At 32.2% G+C, this 20,914-nt stretch overlaps 2 protein-coding genes across 3 annotated transcripts; both read left to right on the top strand.

Moving 5' to 3' along the window:
- The first annotated feature begins 1,655 nt into the window (after positions 1-1,655).
- LOC139517023 (uncharacterized) lies at positions 1,656-3,736 on the top strand. Its single transcript, XM_071307563.1, has 2 exons — positions 1,656-1,800; positions 2,233-3,736. Exons 1-2 carry the CDS (start codon positions 1,750-1,752, stop codon positions 2,968-2,970), a joined length of 789 nt encoding a protein of 262 aa, XP_071163664.1. The 5' UTR covers positions 1,656-1,749; the 3' UTR covers positions 2,971-3,736.
- Positions 3,737-8,890: 5,154 nt separating this feature from the next.
- On the top strand, positions 8,891-17,748 carry LOC139517022 (ataxin-3-like). Of its 2 annotated transcripts, XM_071307561.1 has the most exons (7): positions 8,891-8,959; positions 9,413-9,577; positions 10,285-10,421; positions 11,698-11,852; positions 12,449-12,673; positions 13,535-13,777; positions 14,501-17,748. In XM_071307561.1, the coding sequence occupies exons 1-7, from the start codon at positions 8,936-8,938 to the stop codon at positions 14,563-14,565; spliced, it is 1,014 nt and encodes a 337-aa protein (XP_071163662.1). In that variant the 5' UTR covers positions 8,891-8,935; the 3' UTR covers positions 14,566-17,748. The 2 variants fall into 2 exon arrangements, with proteins under 2 accessions (XP_071163662.1, XP_071163663.1); XM_071307562.1 differs by lacking the exon at positions 12,449-12,673 and having other exon boundaries at positions 8,894-8,959.
- The last annotated feature ends 3,166 nt before the right edge of the window (positions 17,749-20,914 follow it).

Here is a 20,914-nt window from a genome sequence, read left to right as displayed (position 1 = left end):
TAAAACATCATAATCTGATGGGTTTTCCCAGTATTAATCATCAGTGGATTCCTTTTACGAGCATAGAGTAGATATTTCAATGAGTCTATTGCATAATAAAGCACCTCTGCACCATTGAGGATTGAGGATTCAATTCAAGGTAGAGATTTTGGTTTCTTTGTTAAACTTTAGAAACTTCACGTGGAATGTCAACACTATATGGTTCATATATATTTATATGTGGGGTTTTTAATAATTATAAGTCTTATATGTATATTATCGGCAGATTAGGCCATTTACATGGCATTTACATGCTTCAGTGTTATTGATTAGTTTTGTTTTGTTTAGTCTGTTTCTGAGAAAGTACACATACTAGAAAGATAAAAAAAAAATGTAATGTATCGTTGAACATAAAGCTGACCCTTGTGCATTTTATTTGACTATATTATTTTATTTGACTATACCATTGTATTTGACTATACCATTTTATTTGACTATCATTTTATTTGAATATTTCATTTTATTTGTCTTATTTAGAAAAACTCAAAGACATCTATAAAAGAGGGAACACCAATGATATCCGTCCTTGATTTGTAAATACAAGACTAAAACTGAAAGAAAGTTGTTATATATAAATATCATATGTTTCTTTTTATAAAAGAGGGGGAAAGATACCAGAGGGACAGTCAAACTCATAGATCGAAAATAAACTGACAACGCCACATCTTACAAAGAAAAAGACAAACGGACAAATAATATTGGTATCTGGATGCTCCTTCCCACCAAAGTGACATTAATGGCCTTTATGTCATTTTTTTTTATGTGTAATGCCTTTCGTGAAATTCCAAAGTCCCACTCATAATTCGATGTTCAATTACACATTTAACATACATGATCGAGTTGAATGCTATGCTATATTAAAGTATATATGTATATTTTTTAGTATGGAAAATGTTGCTTCAACCAAGGATTTGTATAGTAGTCCTAGTAATAGCTACTATACAAATCCTTGCTTCAACTGATTTTCTGAAATCGTTTTAAAAATCCAATTTAACAGCTTGTTCTTTTTTGAATTTAAATACTATTTTCGCTCTTTAGAATTATTATCAATTTTTCCGTAGTTTATCATTGAATGTTTCTATATGTAGATTTAAAAAACTTCATTTTTGGAAGCCGGCTATTTTAAGGCTGTTGGTTTATTTGTAATATGTCAGGAAGTATAATCTTTATTATTAAAAAATGAAAATAACACTTTCTAAATTTTGAATACCCTTTGCGATTTTTTTCTGGATTTACCGGGAAGGAAGGCACAATCAATGTCCAAAAATATGAAATCCAAAGATGTATAATAAGACGTGATTGATATAAAGCGTATAATGAACAGAACAAGGACACCAGTAAATGAAATAGCCAAATCCACTAAAGGTCAATTTCGCCCAGAGGGAATTGGAACCTATATTTTTGTTCTGAAATTATCAACGTCGAGTTTATTGTTTTGTAAGTAAGAACTTTCTATAAATAAATCTCTTTCAGTTTCAAACAGTATTTTCCGAAGAATTTGTCACAATCCAGGTGGGATAAAATAATTCATCGAAAACAATGTTTACCTACGACAAGGAAATTACCTGTACATTTTGGCTTTCACGGATTGGCTTGTATATTCGCCAAAATTATTTTTAGCTGTTTTTTTACGACAAGAATTTACCTTTTGACGTCATTCTTATTTACAATGAGAACTTCGACTTATTACAGTCTTGTTATTACAGAGGAATGGTGTACACGTTTATAGTTAAATTTTCATTTTTGCCAATTTTGTCATTTGTAAGTATTAAACAGGCATTATATCAATTAAATAAAACGGACATTTTAATATGTTTAATACGTGATAAAAAATGAAAAAAAGATACTTGCATTTTTGTATGGGTATTTCGACTGAAAACGACATTTTAATTTGTAACATATGCTAATCTTTTAGAAATTCTAATCTACGTCCACTCCATGTTCGCGTTCTCTTAACACCGTTTTACCAGGTTCGATCCACCATTTTCTACATAAGAAAATGCCTGTACCAAGTCAGAAATATGACAGTTGTTATCCATTCGTTTGATGTGTTTGAACTTTTGATTTTGCCATTTGATTTCGGACTTTCCTTTTTGAAATTTCCTCGGAGTTCGGTATTTTTGTGTTTTTACTTTTTAATTGTGTGTGTCGTTTTGTAAAAATTACTATATTTACTTTAATTTTAAATTTCAGTTTGTATTGTCAACCAGCGCAAGTGATGGACTCAACTTTTGGGATGCGATGAAACAGCTTGACGAGATGAATCGGGAAATTTTACAACAAAAATCTCATAACCAAAACGATACGGTAGCAGAAGTTCCATCTACAACGGTGCCACAAGAATCAACACTGTCATATTCAACGTCTCTGGACTTTGACAATAAAGTTACAACTGAGACAGCTACAGTTCATGACAATTCACAAGCGGAATATTTTAGCGCGCAACCAACAACAGAACACGGGACAAAAGTTACCAGACAAAGTGAAGAAATAAAAACTTCTTCGAGGAAACAATCTGATAGTCTGTCACCTTTACTGTTAAGTACGGACTCCAAAATGAAACCAGATATCTCAAGTACCCAGGCGAACTCAGTGCGTAATACTAACGCAAAAAAGTTAACTGTTACTATCATGGATGAAAAAGTTGCTCGTGATATATTGCTGTATGCGGGTGTTGCATGTGGATCGGTGTTAGCATGTATTTGTATTTTAATACTGGTGATAGTTCGTCGCAAGAGAATGGAAAGTCACAAAGAAAAACATTTAGAAAAAAGATTTTCTGCAACAGACCAAAGAACGTACAAGGACACTAAGATTTTTGTGATGAGCAAAACAGGAAAGGGAGGTGATATTATTAATGCTTTCGACGCAATACCAACTAATACTTATTTGTGGAAAGAATTACAGAGCAGCACCCCTAACGTATTTTGATATAGAGAAGATTAACTTATGCTGTCGTTCACGGCGGAAAAACAAAGAATATGCCAAATAATCGTCCTTTTAAAGGATTGGCTTACTATGCTGTTGTTCAAAGGGGAGAAAAAAAGATATGTCAAGTGATCATCCTTTTATAGCTTACAATCCGATATTTGTTTCGCTCATTATTGAAGACCATACTGTGACGGACATTATAGTTGTGTAAATCAACACATCACATCTTATTATTATTTTATCGTGGTAAAAACTGTAGAAGTAGTTCAAATTATACAATAGTATACGTTTACAAGCTATATATCTACACGAAAAACGGTAATTTTAAAATACATTTTATCTGAGACTACTATAACACATGATATAGTAGTCTCAGATTTTATATAAACTTTACAGTAAACGAAAGAGCTTTCACTTGTGATTTTACATTTGATACATGATTTTTAACAGTTTCGAGCCATGATTTCATTTTTTTGTGGTCGTTAGAATGAACCAATTTTACAGGCTGAAATAATATCAATACTCAAAGTAATAAGTGTGATGTTAGAAAACTGTGCAGAAACCTTAGTATAAATCCTTACTTATTTTTATTTTTGTTTGAGTTAATCCATGTTATTATATCTTTCTCGTTATTGTATTCAATGTGTACTTAAATTTTTTTATTGACTGTTTATATGATTTTATTACAATTGTTATCAATATAAAAGTTTTCATTATAATAATGTTAAAACCCCAGTTTATTTTTAGAATAAAACATTTTACCTGATTTTAATGTTCTTCTTAGTACGTAATCTATGTTAACCGGAACTTCTTAAGAAAAGAGCTCCATATATATACATAGATCCTGCATGCGTAGGTAGAACCTTGCCATGCATTCCTTCATTGCTTTTCTTCTTAAAACCCTGTCATGTCAGTTGTTTCATACTTTATACTCGACATTTGTTCTTGTTCAGTTGCCGTAAATATATTCCGTTTTGAAGTTTTCAGTTGTTGTATGAATAATCCATATGTGTGCTGTAAGCCCCTGTCTCTTAGAGGGCTGACACCCTCCCCCCCCCCCCCCCCCCCCCCCCCCCCAGGGCCGTAACTACCTATGAGGCAGGGGAGGCAACTGCCTCCCCTGAATTTTCTACACCAATTTTTGTTTGTTTGAAGTAATAAGATGATATATTGACAATATGTATACGAAGAACTTAAATTTATATTATAAACAACACAAGTTTACAGTTTTACCATAGTGTTCACAGTGTTATCATGATATGTGATATATGTCATTTGCCGGACTTTTGATCGATCATAGTGAAACGTTTCAGTATTAATATTTTTTTTGTGTGGCCGTCCGTCATGTTATTCGTTATTCGTATGAGAACACATATGAAACTTTGCTTTCGACAATTTTGATTAAAACTTAACTGTTCACATTTATTTAGGAGCCGTCAATTAAGCAGAGGAAGTAAGTTCCCTTTGTATTGTGAATCTTTTATGATATCGGAAATTCGTTACCGGCTGAATCAACTGTTAGAATAATTTTTTTAACGTCTCCCGATCGTACGAGAAACGAGAACAACAATGTCATTATGGTCAATGCCTTAGTAGTTTAATACTCCCATTCGTTGTAGCAGGGACTTTTAATACTAAGTATATACTAGACGTATATAAATATTATCTGGTTGTAGTTATATACATGTCTGTTCAGCTTTCAACAAAATTGATATTCATGGTCCCCGATAAAAAGAATATCTTGTGTTCTTTGATCTTGCTTTATATGTTTTTTAACTTACCAGTTTGATTTCTAACAAAATAATCTTTAAATACAGATAATAATTGTTTGCATAAAAATTGCTTCCAGGATCCAACAATACTGATGGAAATCGAAGGAAAACAGGTCATTTTAAGCCACTGATTTTATCGAGAGAAAACCAAAAAATCTGCGGTCACGATGTATTTAATTTTAATATTTATAGGCCAAAGTACGACCTTCAGGACGAAGCCTTCGCTCACTCCGAACAGCAACCTCAGCTTGTTTTTACATAAAAATTGCTTCACGTTTCAACAATACTGATGTTTCCTAAAGTGAGGAAATCGAAGGAAAAGGTCATTTTTAGCCATTTTACCGAGAGAAAAAAATCGGCGGGGGCTGCGCCCCCGAACCCCTGATCTTGAGGGCCTCAATCGGCGGCCTCCAAACCCCTGCCTCCCCTGAATTAAAACCCTAGTTACGGCCCTGCCCTCCCCCCCTTATGACTGAAAAACATATATTTTTTAGCATAAAGTCGTCCAAAGAATTTTTCGACAAGCTCCGCTCAGCGGTATATATTCAGTTCTCTTGAATCAAGTTCCCCTTTCAAAAATCCTCAATCCGTCTCAGCCAGTGTAGGCCGCAAAGAATGCAGGCTCCCTAATTGCAGATTTATTCACAAATCGATAGACTCAGAGTTTGAAATATTAAGTCTTGTTATTTCTGTCAGTGGTGTTAGTTGCTGTTGTATTGACGTTTACCCTTCACCCATCTTTATTCATATTTGCTGCAATAGTTTTTTTTTTTCTTTTTTTCTTGTTTATAAGAAAGGAGATGTGGTATGATTGCCAATCACGGAGACAACTCTCTCCACATGCAAGAGACCAAAATGACACAGAAATTAACAACTATAGGTCACCGTACGGCATTCAACAATGAGCATAGCCCATACCGCATAGTCAGCTATAAAAGACCTCGAAATGACAATGTAAAACAATGCAAACGAGAAAACTAACAGCCTCTATATAAAAAAAATGAACGAAAAACAAATATGTAACACATAAACAAACGACAACCACTGAATTACAGGCTCCTGACTTGGGACAGGCACATATATATTGTTCATTTTATAAAGAATTAATGTGTTGTGTGGAGAGCAAAACAAATTAGATACATATGGGTTGTCATAATTTCATGACAGCGACAATTAAGGATACAGTGGCGGATTCAGAGGGGGGGAGTAGAGGGCGTACGCCCCCGCCCCCCCCCCCCTTTTGCTCGGACTTTTTTTTTTTTTTTTTTGTAAAATGATTAATCAGACTAGACTTCGTGAACTTTGCCATTTCCCGTGTATTTAATTTTTATAAATACGACAATTCTTTACTTATAAAGATATTTTAGCTGAATATTAACTGATTGTCAAAGTCATGTGATTTGCTATGGTGGAGGTGACCAGTGCATTGAAAAAATGTCACTCGGTCATTTTGAAATTCAAATTACAGTAACACATTACTTAGGCTGAGGATGTCATGACAATCATGAAACCTTTATAGCGAAACAGGATTGAGCAAGAACGTATTTACTTCTATTTCACTATTCCACCAAACAGAAAGTAATAGTAAATACTCTATAGACTAATACACTCTCATGAGAAAATGTTCCACCATATTATTTACCTACGAAAACATGTTTAACCCCAAATGCCCCAACCTATTTTTATAAATAACAAATTGAATAATGATCCCCAGTCAGTATTTATAAGCTCTAGAAATATTTCAAGTCTCAGGTACAAACCATTTTATTTGAGGTGTCAGTCAGAGATATTTGAGAGAAAAAAAATTTGACTCTGATTCTTGCCTTAAGAAAAACTCAGTTCTGGCCGTATCTGGATTGAAACAATAGTCTTGTCCACTTTTTTTGCTATTAGCCAACAAAATTATTTAGCATTAAATGAACATGATGAATAAAAACGGGCGTATTTTTTTTGTGGCCGAGGTTTGCATGTCTGACCTGAATGTCTGTTTCGCCGGACTTATATATTGAATACTTTTTTCAAGACCAGACTGTAACCTGCCTGCTGGGTGTGGCCTTTATGTCTCCATTTGTCGACCGTTATTCATAAATTCGTTGTCATTTCAGACTCTTTCGTAGCCTTTGGTTGATTTGGAACCCCTCACTTTCCTTAGTTTTGTTGAGTGAAACATATCAACCAAACATTTGGATAAAAACTGCATGTTTGTCCTTTTAACTCGTGTCGGCCGTATTGTAAATTTCATCGAATAGCCCGGCGTATATCTTGTTTACAAGAAGAAATCTGTGAGGTTATGACAACTTAACTTGCAACAAACCGGCGAGAATTTCCATGTCTATTTTTTACTGACAAATCCCACATCAAATATATCAGTACATAGCTTTGGATCCATACTATCATTATATGATAGACAATTAATAGAGAGAAAACAGCATCAAAAATTTCCAACCCTTACACTTTACAGCAACTATAAAAAAAAAAAATACATGCCCCACGCCAGCAAACCGTTTAAATAGTACATATACTGACACTTATTTTATGTTTTTTAGCCCAAAAAGGTCCCAAAAGCTTTGACACTTCCGCCCCCCTTTCCAAAACTCTGGATCCGCCCCTGGGATATATATCAGAACAAGTGAAAGGAATGCAAGGTGACCAGAAACTGGTCGACGTTCATATGTTCTATCATGTTCGCATGCTTTAAGCAAAGTTGTATTAAAGATAACATAAAAACAAGTTCAAGGATACATGACATGCATTAGCTACTTTGAATTATTGTCTAAATATTCGCATGACCTAATGGGATCATATCAGATCATATCTGGCAGCCGATCACACACCACTCTAATCTAAATTTTACGTGTTATTAACTTATATTGAAAGTTCACCCTATAGACTACCTCTTTGGATACTAAGACATGCCGGGTTCTGAAGTCGAGTAACGTTGCATTCACGAGAACTAGGTTACCTTTTCACACTTCAGTTGCATGCATGTAAAGTTCAAGTTAACGTTCACAGCGATTACAGATAGGTGACTATACAATTTTTATGTAAAGTTAAATCAACAACAAAAATTTAACAACAACAAAAAAATCTACTAGCAAATGGATATAAACCTCGTAGTATATTCATGAACCAAAAAGTTCAGTGTTGAAACATCCGTAAAAGGTTCAACTTGTAGCAAACACTGTCACTTTCAAAATATCGTCCAGACGGCATACCGAGCAAGCTACAATTAGAATTTATCTTTAGCGTTGGACGCCGACGCCAAAGCTGGGCCTGCCGACGCGAGCGCCGAAACCATATTTGGGGCAATATGCGCAATTGTTTCGCTATAGGCGGTAATGGTAACGTTTTCTTCTGTAGCTCAGTCCGTATCGCAAACTTGGATATGTATGATGGCTCCTTTCGAAGCTGAGACATTTTCACATGTGTGGTTGAAGGAGGGGGGATAGGACCTTTATCGGATTTCGGGATTGACCCTTTCGGGATCAGGGAATTCTTTTCTCGAATTTCGTGATGTCGGGATTTAAATTTATTTAATATCGGGACCTCGGGATTTCTAGTATTTAAGCCCGGGATTCGGGATCAGGACCCCTCCTACCCTCTCCTAGAAGGGGTAAGAAGTGTGATTCATTTTCCCGTAAATAAGCATACCCAAAAAATCCTTTCGCGATGCGACTCATCGTGGTAAAAATATCTCCTTCTTCACACAATAATATCTTTGAAAATGTAATACAAGTACTTTGAACGGAATACATTAAATAACTCTATATTTTTCACACATTTATTCTATGGTCCTCTTCTTTCCAAATCAACACAAATGGTTAAGCGCAGTCATGTGTTAACATAGATATATGTTCAATATCACTACACAGAGATTTTTTGTTTACACACAATTTTTTGTGTTCCTCAATCGGAGGCGCATTAAAGCGGAGTATTAGCCCATTTGGGTCTAAAACCGGACGCCGACGCCATATTTGAACCTTCAACATCTAACTGGCTCTACTCTAACGAAATGTTTATCATTATGTAAATCATATCTTTCCCCTTAATTTTCATTGGAAATCAAACTGATTTCATATAATAAGAAAGGAGACCGTTGCATTCTTCTCACTATTTAAAAAAAATGGTAGGTAGTCCGATGTACCATTAGACAACAGTTACCTCCCCTAATAAAATTCATCACCGGGACTGAAATGGACACAATTTTTCATGAACAGGTAAAAGTTGTCTTTACAGTGACAACTTTATACATTTTCTCGATATATTTCATAAAACAGACTTGCTTGCATTAGGATTCGGTAGTCTGAGTGGTCAACTGAACCGTCCTTTGACCGCAGTCGTGACATTTTTGTCTATCACTATCAGCATCACTGACAAAATCACCAGATTTGATGCCATACTACAGTTTAACTGTATCTTCAAGTGACCTTAAGCAATTATATTTGGTCAGTGTACTTTTATTTCGTTGACGTTTGACTGTCATAAATTTAGGAAAATCTTAAAGTGTGTTAGAACTTAAATGAAATTTTCATCATCAAAGAGGGGTAACTCTTTTGTTGGGTTTCTATTAAATTTGGTACAGTGTATTACAATCAGAAACTTAAATTGCAATTGTAAGTATACGATATTATGTAATGATCAATCATAGGTTACCTATGCTTTAATTTTAGCAAGAGGGTTCCCTGTGTGCACAACACTGTCTAAATGCCTTAATACAAGGACAGTACTTCAGTCCAGTAGATTTAGCAGAAATTGCTCAGCAGTTAGATGAATCAGAAAGAGAACAAATGGCAGTAGGTGGCATACAAACTGAAGAATATAAAAGATTTATGGAGGTAAAATAATGATATATTGTATTTACCACACTAAATTCATTCTTTTTGTTTCTGTGCGTCAAGTTTAAGTTGAAGAATATGCTTACAAATTTTTGTTTGTTTAATATACTGTACATTATATACATGTACATGTACTTCACCATGTTTATTCTCATTGACTTTACTGGAAGTCTAGAAAGTGCGGAAATGTTCTTAAGAATCATATAGCTTAATAAAAATGGGGAATTATGGAGATTTTGTTATAACTTGTAAAATTTGAATAGGCCAAGGATATAGATGTGTTTGCAGAATGAGACAGAGACTGAGAGTGTGATCATAGTTAGAGAGAATGTCATGTTATTTGTGATATTGCATAACTGTGCAGATACCTTAAAATGTCTGGAAATAAATAAAACATCATCTACATGTATGGTACATGTACAAATGTATGTCACTCCCTGTTTACCAACAACGTGAACAATTTGGATATACATTTGTATATATACATTTAGCAAGCCTTGTGTCATGTATTATTTCATTTCTATAAACAAGGAGTTGTATAAATCTTAAATAGTTTGTTATTTCTGGAAAATTGATAAGAAATGTTATAACATGTATTATAATACTACATGTACATGTACATGTATGATGATTAATTATACAAAATACATGTACATGTACATGAAGTATACCGGTACTCAAGATAAAGTTTTAAATCTAATTTTCAGCAACCATCCAATAATTTTGATGACAGTGGATTTTTTTCAATACAAGTAATAGAAAAAGGACTGTCAGTATGGGGTTTACATCTGTTACCCTATAATTCACAAGATCCTATTGCTGCAACAGCTAGGACTAACCCTGTGTGAGTAATTATAATATGATGTTAAGAATCTAAGGTTGGCAGATAGCTTTCAGAAAAGAATGATACAATATAGTATGTATTGCATATATCTACATATTAATCTGAGTAACATTTATGAAATATGTATACATTTTGTACATTATCCAAATTGGAAAGGGAGAATCTTGTTGATTTCAATGTCAAAGGTCAACCAAAGAAATTTGATATTTGGTGTATCAATTCATTACATAAAATTACAACATGCACATAAAAAGATAAAAACTTTCACTAGAAAATAAAAAGACAAACAGACAAACACCAGTACATAAAACTCACCATAGAAACTAGAGACTGAGCAACATGAGTCCCACTAAAAGTTATGATAAAACACTTGAAATACCATCACCTTAATTATAAATATAAACAGACTTAAATGCTAATGAATGAATTTATATTGACATTTTTTAGTAAATGACAAGGAAAAACTACATTTTCAACGATTCTAACTAATCTCCAGTCAGGTCGTAAAGAAAACATTATTGATATTTTTGAAGAATAGTGTACAAGTCTGATCATAAAATTGAGAAAGGAAATGGGGAATCTGTCAAAGTGACAACAACCAAAGGCCACCAATTGGTCTTCAATGTAGCGAGAAACTCCCGCACCCGAAGGCGTCCTTCAGCTGGCCCCATAAAAAATATGTATACTAGTACAGTGATAATGGACGTCATACTAAACTCTGAATTATACACAAGAAACTAAAATTAAAAACCATACAAGACTAACAAAGGCCAGAGGCTCCTGACTTGGGACAGGCGCAAAATTGCGGCAGGGTTAAACATGATGAGATCTCAAGCCTCCCCCTATACCTCTAGCCAATGTAGAAAAGTAAATGCATAACAATACGCACATTAAAATTCAGTTCAAGAGAAGTCCCAGTCTGATGTCAGAAGATGTAACAAAAGAAAATAAATAAAATGACAATAATACAAAAATAACAACAGACTACTAGCAGTTAACTGACATGCCAGCTCCAGACCTCAATTAAACTGATTGAAAGATTATGTCTTAGTACATATTGTACTAGTATTAATTCAGCTAATGTTGCTAGCATATTGTTGTCTTATTCTTTATATGTGTAGACTAGTAAATTATTGAAACAGTTTGCTGTGGTGTCCAACACTATTTGTAATAATTTTTTTCTATAAATCATGATAAATTGTGAAGATGATAAAATCAGCTTTCATCATCAGACAGATTGATACTAATAATATTTTTATATTTATTTTTTTTGCAGAGAAATGAATGCTTACATATGCAATTTTCGAGAACACTGGTTAGCAATAAGAAAACTTGGTTATCAATGGTTTAATTTAAACTCACTACTTACAGGCCCAGAACTTATATCAGATACTTATTTATCATTATTCTTAACACAACTACAACAAGAAGGTAAGTAACTTTTTAAAGTGAAGGCAAAGATTTAAAAATATAAAGAATGATTTATAATTCTTTGGTACAAATTTTTTTTTTATTATTGTAATAACATAGATCAATTCATTGACAATGTATTTCAAAAGTCTCATTTAAAGGAACATGTGTACTAAGTTTCAAGCAAATGTGGTCACAACTTCATGGTACACTGGGCCTTGCTCATTGTTGAAGGCAGTACAGTGACCTACAGTTGTTAATGTCTGTGTCATTTTGGTCTCTTGAGGACAGTTGTCTCATTGGCAATCATACCACATCTTCTTTTTTATATAGACGTTAAACTACTAATGATCAATCATGGTGAAATACCTTTACCAAAAAACTTAAACCAGAAAATATATTGATTTTGTATCATTCTATTTAAAACTTCAGTGAGCAAAGAAAGCAGTGTAAAAATTGTAACTTTTAAAATTTATGCAAAATTATGTTTTGACTGCAATTTTATGGTTCACAGAACATGGAGGTATGATAGCGTGAGAGGGCATATATGATTTTTGTTTTTATGTAATATGAATTGAATTTTGTTGAATAAAATCTTAGTTAACCTTTGATTACAGGTTATTCAATATTTATAATAACTGGAAATTTACCTGAATGTGAAGCTGATTCCTTATTAAAAGTTATTCCAGCAAACCAACCAATAAAACCCAAACTTATTAATGAGAAAAACATTAAAAAGAAAGTTACAGATTCTGATGTTAAACAAGCCCTTGAGGCTAGCAAGCAAGATATTGATGCAGATGATAAAATTTTACAGGAAACGCTGAAAAAAAGCATGGAAGGTAAAATAAAGTTCTTTTTTTTATAATTTTCTGTATTTTCATACTATATAAAAATATGAAGATGTGGTATGATTGCCAATGAGACAACCATAAGACCAAATAACATTGATTTAAAACAAGGTAACTGTAGAACTTTCAACAATGAGCAAACCCTATACTGTATAGTCATATATTTTTCTATTGTAACTAAATACCCTAATTAAAGTGACAGAACATATTTTTTATCAAATAGTTATGTCATAATTGCAGTGGCTTTATTAATTAATGTTGATTTCAAGAAGCAAATCCCCCATTAACACACAGAGGAACTTATCAAACAAAGAATAGAAAAAGTGAACATTAAATATTGTTAGGAAAAAATAGAATACATAATCTTTCAATCAGTTTAATTGAAGTCTGGAGCTGGCATGTTAGTTAACTGCTAGTAGTTTGTTGTTATTTATGTATTATTGTCATTTTGTTTATTTTCTTTGGTTACATCTTCTGACATCAGACTAGGACTACTCTTGAACTGAATTTTAATGTTCGTATTGTTATGCATTTACTTTTCTACATTGGCTAGAGGTAAAGGGGGAGGGTTGAGATCTCATACACATGTTTAACCCTGCCACATTTTTGCGCCTGTCCCATGTCCATTCTCAATTTTATCTAGATATTAATGAGTTGCTTTATTGCTTTGATTTATTGTTGGGTTGAGTGCCAACACGTGTAACAGAATAATGAAATTCAATTCTAAATCTATAGGATGTATTACAAAATGTACATCATTTTCTTCATCTTAGTGAAAAATCAAATGTGCTTATGATTGTTTTAGAAAAATTTGTGTGTATATAATAAGAATAAGTTTTTTTTGCATTTCAGGATACTTTTATGATGAAACATTGCCAAATAGTAGTTCAAATAGTACTGGTGCCAAAGAAACAGAAGATAAACCCATAGTTACTCCATCTCATGAAGAAATAAGATCAAAGAGACTTGCTTTTTTATCAAAGCTTGAAAGCTCATCTTCAGATAAACCTGATGCCAATCAGACTGACAGTGAAAAATGCAATGGATGTGATGTACTTCAAAAGGAACAAAAAGTTAATGGTCCAGAAACTAGTGGTAAGCAGGGATTATATGATTATATACTAGTATTAAAAAAGGTTCAAAGGAATATCGGTACATGATAGGTTGAACTGAAACAAAACACTGGAGATTATTCAATAAATCATTTAAAATTCTATAAGTACTGTCAGTTCAACATTTATTTTTATGATGACTGCAAGATACAGACAGTTGTAAGGTATTAAGGATATTTTTTGAGGAAAAATGTAAAAGAAAAGATAAATTTTGGAATGATGACACAGGAACTGCTGATAGTGTTTGAAGCCAAAACTTAAATTTGAACTCAAGATTGGTGTTCTGGTTTTCTCTCAAAAATAGATCAAACAAACACTTTTAAAACTTTGTAAAGCAAAATACCCTCATTATATGGAATAACGTTTGTACAACACAACATACACATGTGTTGCTGTCTTATTGACATATACCTTTCATCTCTATTTGTTTATACTCAATAATGATTTGAAGAAGTCAATGTAAGCTGTAGCTATTTCATACAATACAATGGAATAATTATCAATGAAAAAACAGTATAGTTATAAAATTAGTGCTGTTTCTTTTAATGCATGTGTGGATTGTTGTTTATCGTGTAGCAGATAAACATGTATCATTTCAATCATTTGAATATACCTATGATTTGTAAGTAAACTTTAAATGAGTAAGAAGAAAACTACAACAGGAATAATAGTTATGAATTAAGAGTTGTACAAATCTATTTTTCAGATGAGGGAAATGATGAGGATATGTTAAAACAAGCTATTGCAATGTCTATGGAAGGACTTGGATGACACACACAGATGTGTTAAGCAGAAAAAGATCTACTGTGCCATCATTCTGTGAAACTACACAGGCATTAAAAGCTGCTTTATACATTTAGTATTAAACCTCGAGTCTTTCAAAATCCAAAAGTGCTCCTTGTAGTGATATTTCTTTTCGATATTTGTCATAAAAACAAAATAGTTAAAATATTGAAACAAATATTAGTTGTTAGTAATGTATGTAGCTAGTTGATGGTAAACAGAGGATGAAAGATTTCATACACTAAAGCAAATTATATTTTCATTTTGCTTACTTATGTCAACATTTATATAAATCATTGAGTTTCTGGTTTGAAATTGTGATAATATGCTGGATTGATGGAGGGATGGACATATTACTTCTCATTGAACCATATATTTTAAATTCTTTATTGAACTGTGAATGTGTAATTGAACTCTGCCATTTTCAAACCTTAACTGTTGGTATAGTCAGATAATTTATCAAAATTTTTTCCTCAAAAAAGAAATAAGATTGGAGATCACTCTATATATTTTTTGTCATATCTGCAAACATGATTTTGAATGAGCATACTGTAATACTAAAATAATTCTGAAAAAAATATTTAAAAAAAAATGCAACCAGTGTTCTCCCCAGGCCGTTTTAGCGTCGCGGTACCACGACGCTATATTTTTTCACCGTGATGCTATAATAATTCCTGCGACGACGCTATAATTATTTTGAAGATGCTATATTACTTGTCCTCAATTTTGAACTTTCATCTATTATCGATTATGATCATAAGAATTATATCACCTTAATTAATTGTAATCCCTTTAAGTGGGACACTAAAGGCAATTAAGAGATTAAATAGCGAGGTGTTAATTGCCCTCAGGGTGATAACTGTTTGGATGCGAATATCCCAAGCTGACACTTAATTGTGACATGACTAATACCACATGTCTGCAATCACCAATTTCGACATAGAAAAATGCAATCACAAAAACAATTCGAAATCTATGTATTGTATTACGAAATTTCAAAAACGATTTTTTTTTAAAAGGTCGTTTATTTGTGCAACTCTCCAAAAAAATACTTTCTTTCTCTTTCGGTAATACGAGAGCGAGAATTTTGGTTTTGAGCTAAAATAAGATTTATACTTCTTTAAAAAGTTATCATAATTGGCTTAAGTTTATGTTTAATTCATTTAATGCATTAAAAGCGTCTTATTCATTCACAATCTCTTGTCAAACAATGTTTATTCTCGGACTCATTTTCGTTAATTTTTCTACGGCCGCCATTGCACATTTTTGTGTAATCTACGGATCGAAACCGGACCAGATATGACAAAAATCCGCATTTTCACGATAATGACCACAGACGGACGGTAGACAGAAAAAATAAACCAATAGAGAAAACTACGCATTAATAGACTATTTGTTAGATAACTTTGTTAAAAGTACGTATCATTTTGATGTAAAGATAAGAAACAACAGGGACTAATTCATTCAGTGCCATGAAACAATGAAATTCATAAACATGATAAAAAAAAGTTTTTAAATTGATATTTTTTTGCTACCTTTGCTACTTTATCTTTACTTAATATAATATAAAAAAAAAGTTAATTTTGTGTACTAGATATTTAGTTTTGTATATATACAGGTTGCACTATAATGAACCATTCATTCATTTGACTTATTGTTGGGTAACTGAAAGCACATATTTATTTTTATTTGGCACAAGAGGAAAAAAATAATTCTGTAACTATAAATGAATAAAGAAAACATAAACTGAAACAACTGTTTTTGTTGTTATAGTTTAATTATATTAATGAATTGAACAATATAAACTAAAACATATAAAGGAAATAGAGCATCAACGTGACGCGACAAATGACATTAAAAAAAAAATAGTTATTTTTTTTACGCAAAATGTGATGCTATCCAAAATTTCTGGGGAGAACACTGGCAACTGAGCGAAATAAGTAGCTTTTTTACCATTTCTAAGATTTTTAGAACAATGTGATTTTGCATGCTTCATTAATTTCAGATCATAATATCCAATATACGAAATTGTACTTAAAGAGTTACCTCCCTTAAGCTTTGTTATTGAAATCGAGTATCCCAAAGTTTGATTTTCTTTGGTGCTCAACAAAAATATTACAGTAAGTTCATTTGACTAAGGATGACTAAATCATTTTTACAAAATAGCCAAATCTGATGGAAACTATTTCAAGGCATTGGGAAATGTTAAAAAGTCATAACAATGCAAAAGAAATATTTGAGGATAGTGAATTCTAAAGATATTACTTTGATAAACGTATCATATATGAAAAGCTTATCATATATGAAAAGCTAAAATGATATTATGTAAATTGTTAGCTTATCTGGTCTGAAAGTTAAACTTATTCTTTAATTTATCATTTATACATGTAAAGGATTAAATTAACTACTATATCTAAAATGGAAAAGACAAAATCAGAATGGTTAGTTTGAAGGACTTTCCATAACATTTGAAAAAATAGAATTCAATTACTTGAAAGGAATTTACATATGAATGCATTGATGGGCATTGAGGCTGATGGAATTCTAAAATAGTATTTTGAGAACAGTTATGAAAGAAATGATATGCTTGGATTTGTTATATTTTGTTTTAGTATTACAATTCAAACAAAGATAATAAAACATGAATTGTAAAAGTGTTGAGGTATCTTTCTTTCAGTATTAAGTTTTTCTTGAAAGTAACGGTCATAACAATTTCATTGATTATAACAACTACATAATGAATAAATTAACAACATTTTCTGGAAGATGATATACAATTTTCTCAATATATCATGTGTTGCTTGTTGCTAAGATTAAATGTTAAGAAAGGTGAGATTTTCTATTTTCCACGTTTACTTGGTTGGTCTGTTAGCTTCATACATAATAGATACTTACCGTATACCTCCATGATTCACATAATTAACTGAATCTCATTTCTTAATTCTCAAATTTTTGTTTTTGCTTTAATATCTCTACAGCAATCTTTGATACATGCATACAGATGAAGGGCATTCTTAGCTGACCGTAACAACTGGTTCTATGTTGCCAAACATACATGGCATATATGTTTTACAATTATGGTAAAAGAGTACCTCATGTTATAATTCTCAATGTCTGAAATGTATATATGTTTGCATCTTTTTTTTTAATTTAATAAAAATCTTTACTTAAGCTTTGTTATGAATGCTGTTCTAAGAAATTATTGAAAAACCAGGATATAATAAGGAATACATAAAAAAAAAAACTTCAATAGGACATGACCAAAATCGTTTGATTTCTATATATAAGAGTAATTGTCATTCAATGATAATTTTTGTGTTTAAACCTATGTTGGCATCTAGATTAGATGGACTGAACAGAAAAAATTAACAGCAACACCACCTACAATTAAATTTTATGAATACATTAAAAGAACAAACGGAATTACCAAAATGTTTGGACAATACAACACACCAATACCTGACAAAGACAAAAAAACCTATAAAAACACATGGTCCCTGGGGTCACCACACTTCAAAATTATAGGGAGAAGTGATGACCCAACAGGGAGACTTCTAGGAGAAATGAAGGATGACGTTAATACTTTTTAAGAATAAAATTTTCTTAGAATCTATCCTTTTTTTTCTGGCTCAAAAGGTTGTGGTTTTAACAAATTTTACATTTATGTGGACACAAACTCCCCAACTCCGTCACCTTTCTAGAATATATGGCATTAAAATATACAAAATAAAAAACAAAAATGACTAGAAAATGAACAAGGAAATATAAGATGACATACTCTCGGTAAGTGCCATATTTGGCCCCAATTATAAATTTCAAGACAATAAATGTTTTAAGTTGCCTTAAAGACAAGTGAGAAAGTTAAACAGAACTATTTTTGTCAAAGTTTAATTCTAACACGTTGATTTTTACATCCCAAAAAGGTCAAGGTTAGGGATTTTGGTAAAATTTGATGAAATTAACTGGATTTCAACCAAATTAAGGACCAGGAAACATAGAGCGCAGGCGTTGACAAACTTAATATTCAAATAAGACATGTGAAATGTCTTCACAAACATTAAAGATCTTTGTTGTCTATGTATGCGCTCTATGTTTCCTGTCGAATAATCTTGAAATTTACCCATTTTCATTGATTTTTTTCCTGAAAAATCAATGCGAGTACAACTTGTGACGTCAATGAAACGCAGAAATGTAAAATTTTCAACAAAATGGCTTATTTCCTATCTAGTCACTGTATTAGCTATAATTTATTGTGATATTGGTAAATAAATACGAATTTGAAATTTACGCTAAAAAAGGGGGCCATTTTAGGACCTTACCGAACATACTCCTTTCCTTCTAGTTACTAGATTTTCATCATAAACAAGCTTCTGGACAAGTTTTGTACAGATCCAGGACAGTTAAAGAAAGTTATTAAAATTTTAAAACTTAACCACAGAGAGAATGTTATGTTAAGTGGCAGAAAAACTAAGTCCATTTGTAAGTACATTATGGATAAAACGGATTTTTTGTTTTACTAAAATTTACTTCAGAATACATAGTATCTGATGATCATATACAAGCTTCTGTCCAAGTTTGGTAGAAATCAAGTATAGTTAAACAAAGTTATAAAAATTTCAAAAACCTTAACCACAGAATTATTATTTGTAGAAGCCGATGATGACGACGAAATGTAGGATGGTTATGTCTTGCTTTTGCAACAAAATTTGCAAGCTAGACAATGATTTCATGGTTCAGCTAGCAAACAAGCTTACCAAAGATATTACCTTTACCTACACACTCAAGTCATTTGTTGTAATATCTAATAATTTCTTATAGTCTTATAGGATCTAATGATACACACGGACATTTTGTTTTTGTTGATCCTGCAACTTTTGTTGCAGAAAGCTAGACATAGGGATAGTGATCCAACTCATTTTCTTATACTGTATGATTGTAAGGTGTACAAAAATGTCTTATGTTACGAAGTTTCCGTCTGTCATATGTCCATTGTCTTTGACCTCATTTTCTTGGTTCAGTGACCACTTGAAAAAAAAGTTCAGATTTTTTCTAATGTTTATTTTTCTCTTATGAGTAATAGTTTAACAATATTTGGTATGCACGTACCTTGCAAGGTCCTCATGCCCTTCACAGTTTTCACTTGAGCTCGACCTCATTCCATGGATCAGTGAACAAGGTTAAGTTTTGGTGGTCAAGTCCATATCTCAAATACTATAGGCAAAAGGACTAGTATATTTGGTGGAGATTGTAAGGTGTACATGTCCAACTGGCAGGAATCATCATCTGACCTTGAGCCCATTTTCATTGTTAAGTGGCCAAAAAAAGTTTTTGAGTTGTGGTTTTTTTTCTCAACTATATTTGGTGTATGGAAATATTTTATGATGTACTTGTCAGTCATGCAGGTTTAATTGACCTTGACCTCATTTTCACATTTCATTACTCAGTGTTAAATTTTTGTGTTTTTGTCATTTTTTTACATACCCAAAAGTTTTTTATTGAATGATGGTGGATTGTTTTAAAGACTAGATGCAAAGATAACATACATGTCAGGTAGTAAACATATTATAAATCTGATATCAACATGGATCCTGCTTTTTATTAGACCAACAATGTTGATTTTGATTGTGATGGACAGCTGCTTAATGTTTAGTAGGAAATAAAATGCACATTCAAGATGAAGAACATGTCAATGTAATATAGTAATTAACCCTGGTTTGTACTTAACCAACATACCGTGTCAGATGTTTAGTTTGCTTGTTTACAAGGTAACACTCCACAAAAAGATATGTCGCCCTACTTAATCACATTTATCTGACCGCAAGCTGGCAAGTTTTTGCTCTTTTTCCTTAATGCTGTGTGCTTAGCAGAGAAACAGCAAATACCAATTTTTAAGTCCTTAGTTGTGGTTGTGGTTTAATTTAAAACCATAACCTCCAACACTCCAGATACACAAGAGACAAATGAAGTGATTTTCCAATAAACTAGTTAACATGGTAAAAGTGGATAGGAAGCATTAAATCTTGACCTTATTCCTACATAAAATCACACTTTAAAGTTATTATTCTTCTGAACATGTTTATTTTTGGTTACAATTGTAATGGATTGCTTGTTTGCTGACATACAGCCAAAAAATCATAAGAGGACTATTTGATCAACAATTGGAACCATATTTTGTTATTTGTAGAAAATGGTTATGATTTGTATTTTACAATAAAGATATATTTATAGTATAGAGTAGCCATGTTGATGATCAACAGACAGGTAAAAAGATTTTTTAAGAATATTAATAAAAGGGAAACCAGAAGATTTTCTCAAGAGATGGGAACTATAATTGCCC

The sequence above is a fragment of the Mytilus edulis genome, chromosome 3 (assembly GCF_963676685.1).
Source record: "Mytilus edulis chromosome 3, xbMytEdul2.2, whole genome shotgun sequence".
In the NCBI taxonomy this organism is placed as follows: domain Eukaryota; kingdom Metazoa; phylum Mollusca; class Bivalvia; order Mytilida; family Mytilidae; genus Mytilus; species Mytilus edulis.
This window is presented reverse-complemented; position numbering and strand designations above follow the sequence as displayed.

What these genes read in the sequence shown, in the direction of transcription:
- LOC139517023 (XM_071307563.1), top strand. Translation starts at nt 1,750, where the DNA reads ATGGTGTACACGTTTATAGTTAAATTTTCATTTTTGCCAATTTTGTCA. An exon ending in TTTTGCCAATTTTGTCATTT is followed by an intron (nt 1,801 to 2,232) that starts GTAAGTATTAAA and finishes TTTAAATTTCAG; the next exon opens with TTTGTATTGTCAACCAGCGC.
- LOC139517022 (XM_071307561.1), top strand. Translation starts at nt 8,936, where the DNA reads ATGGACACAATTTTTCATGAACAG. An exon ending in AATATAAAAGATTTATGGAG is followed by an intron (nt 9,578 to 10,284) that starts GTAAAATAATGA and finishes TCTAATTTTCAG; the next exon opens with CAACCATCCAATAATTTTGA. An exon ending in AACACAACTACAACAAGAAG is followed by an intron (nt 11,853 to 12,448) that starts GTAAGTAACTTT and finishes CTTTGATTACAG; the next exon opens with GTTATTCAATATTTATAATA.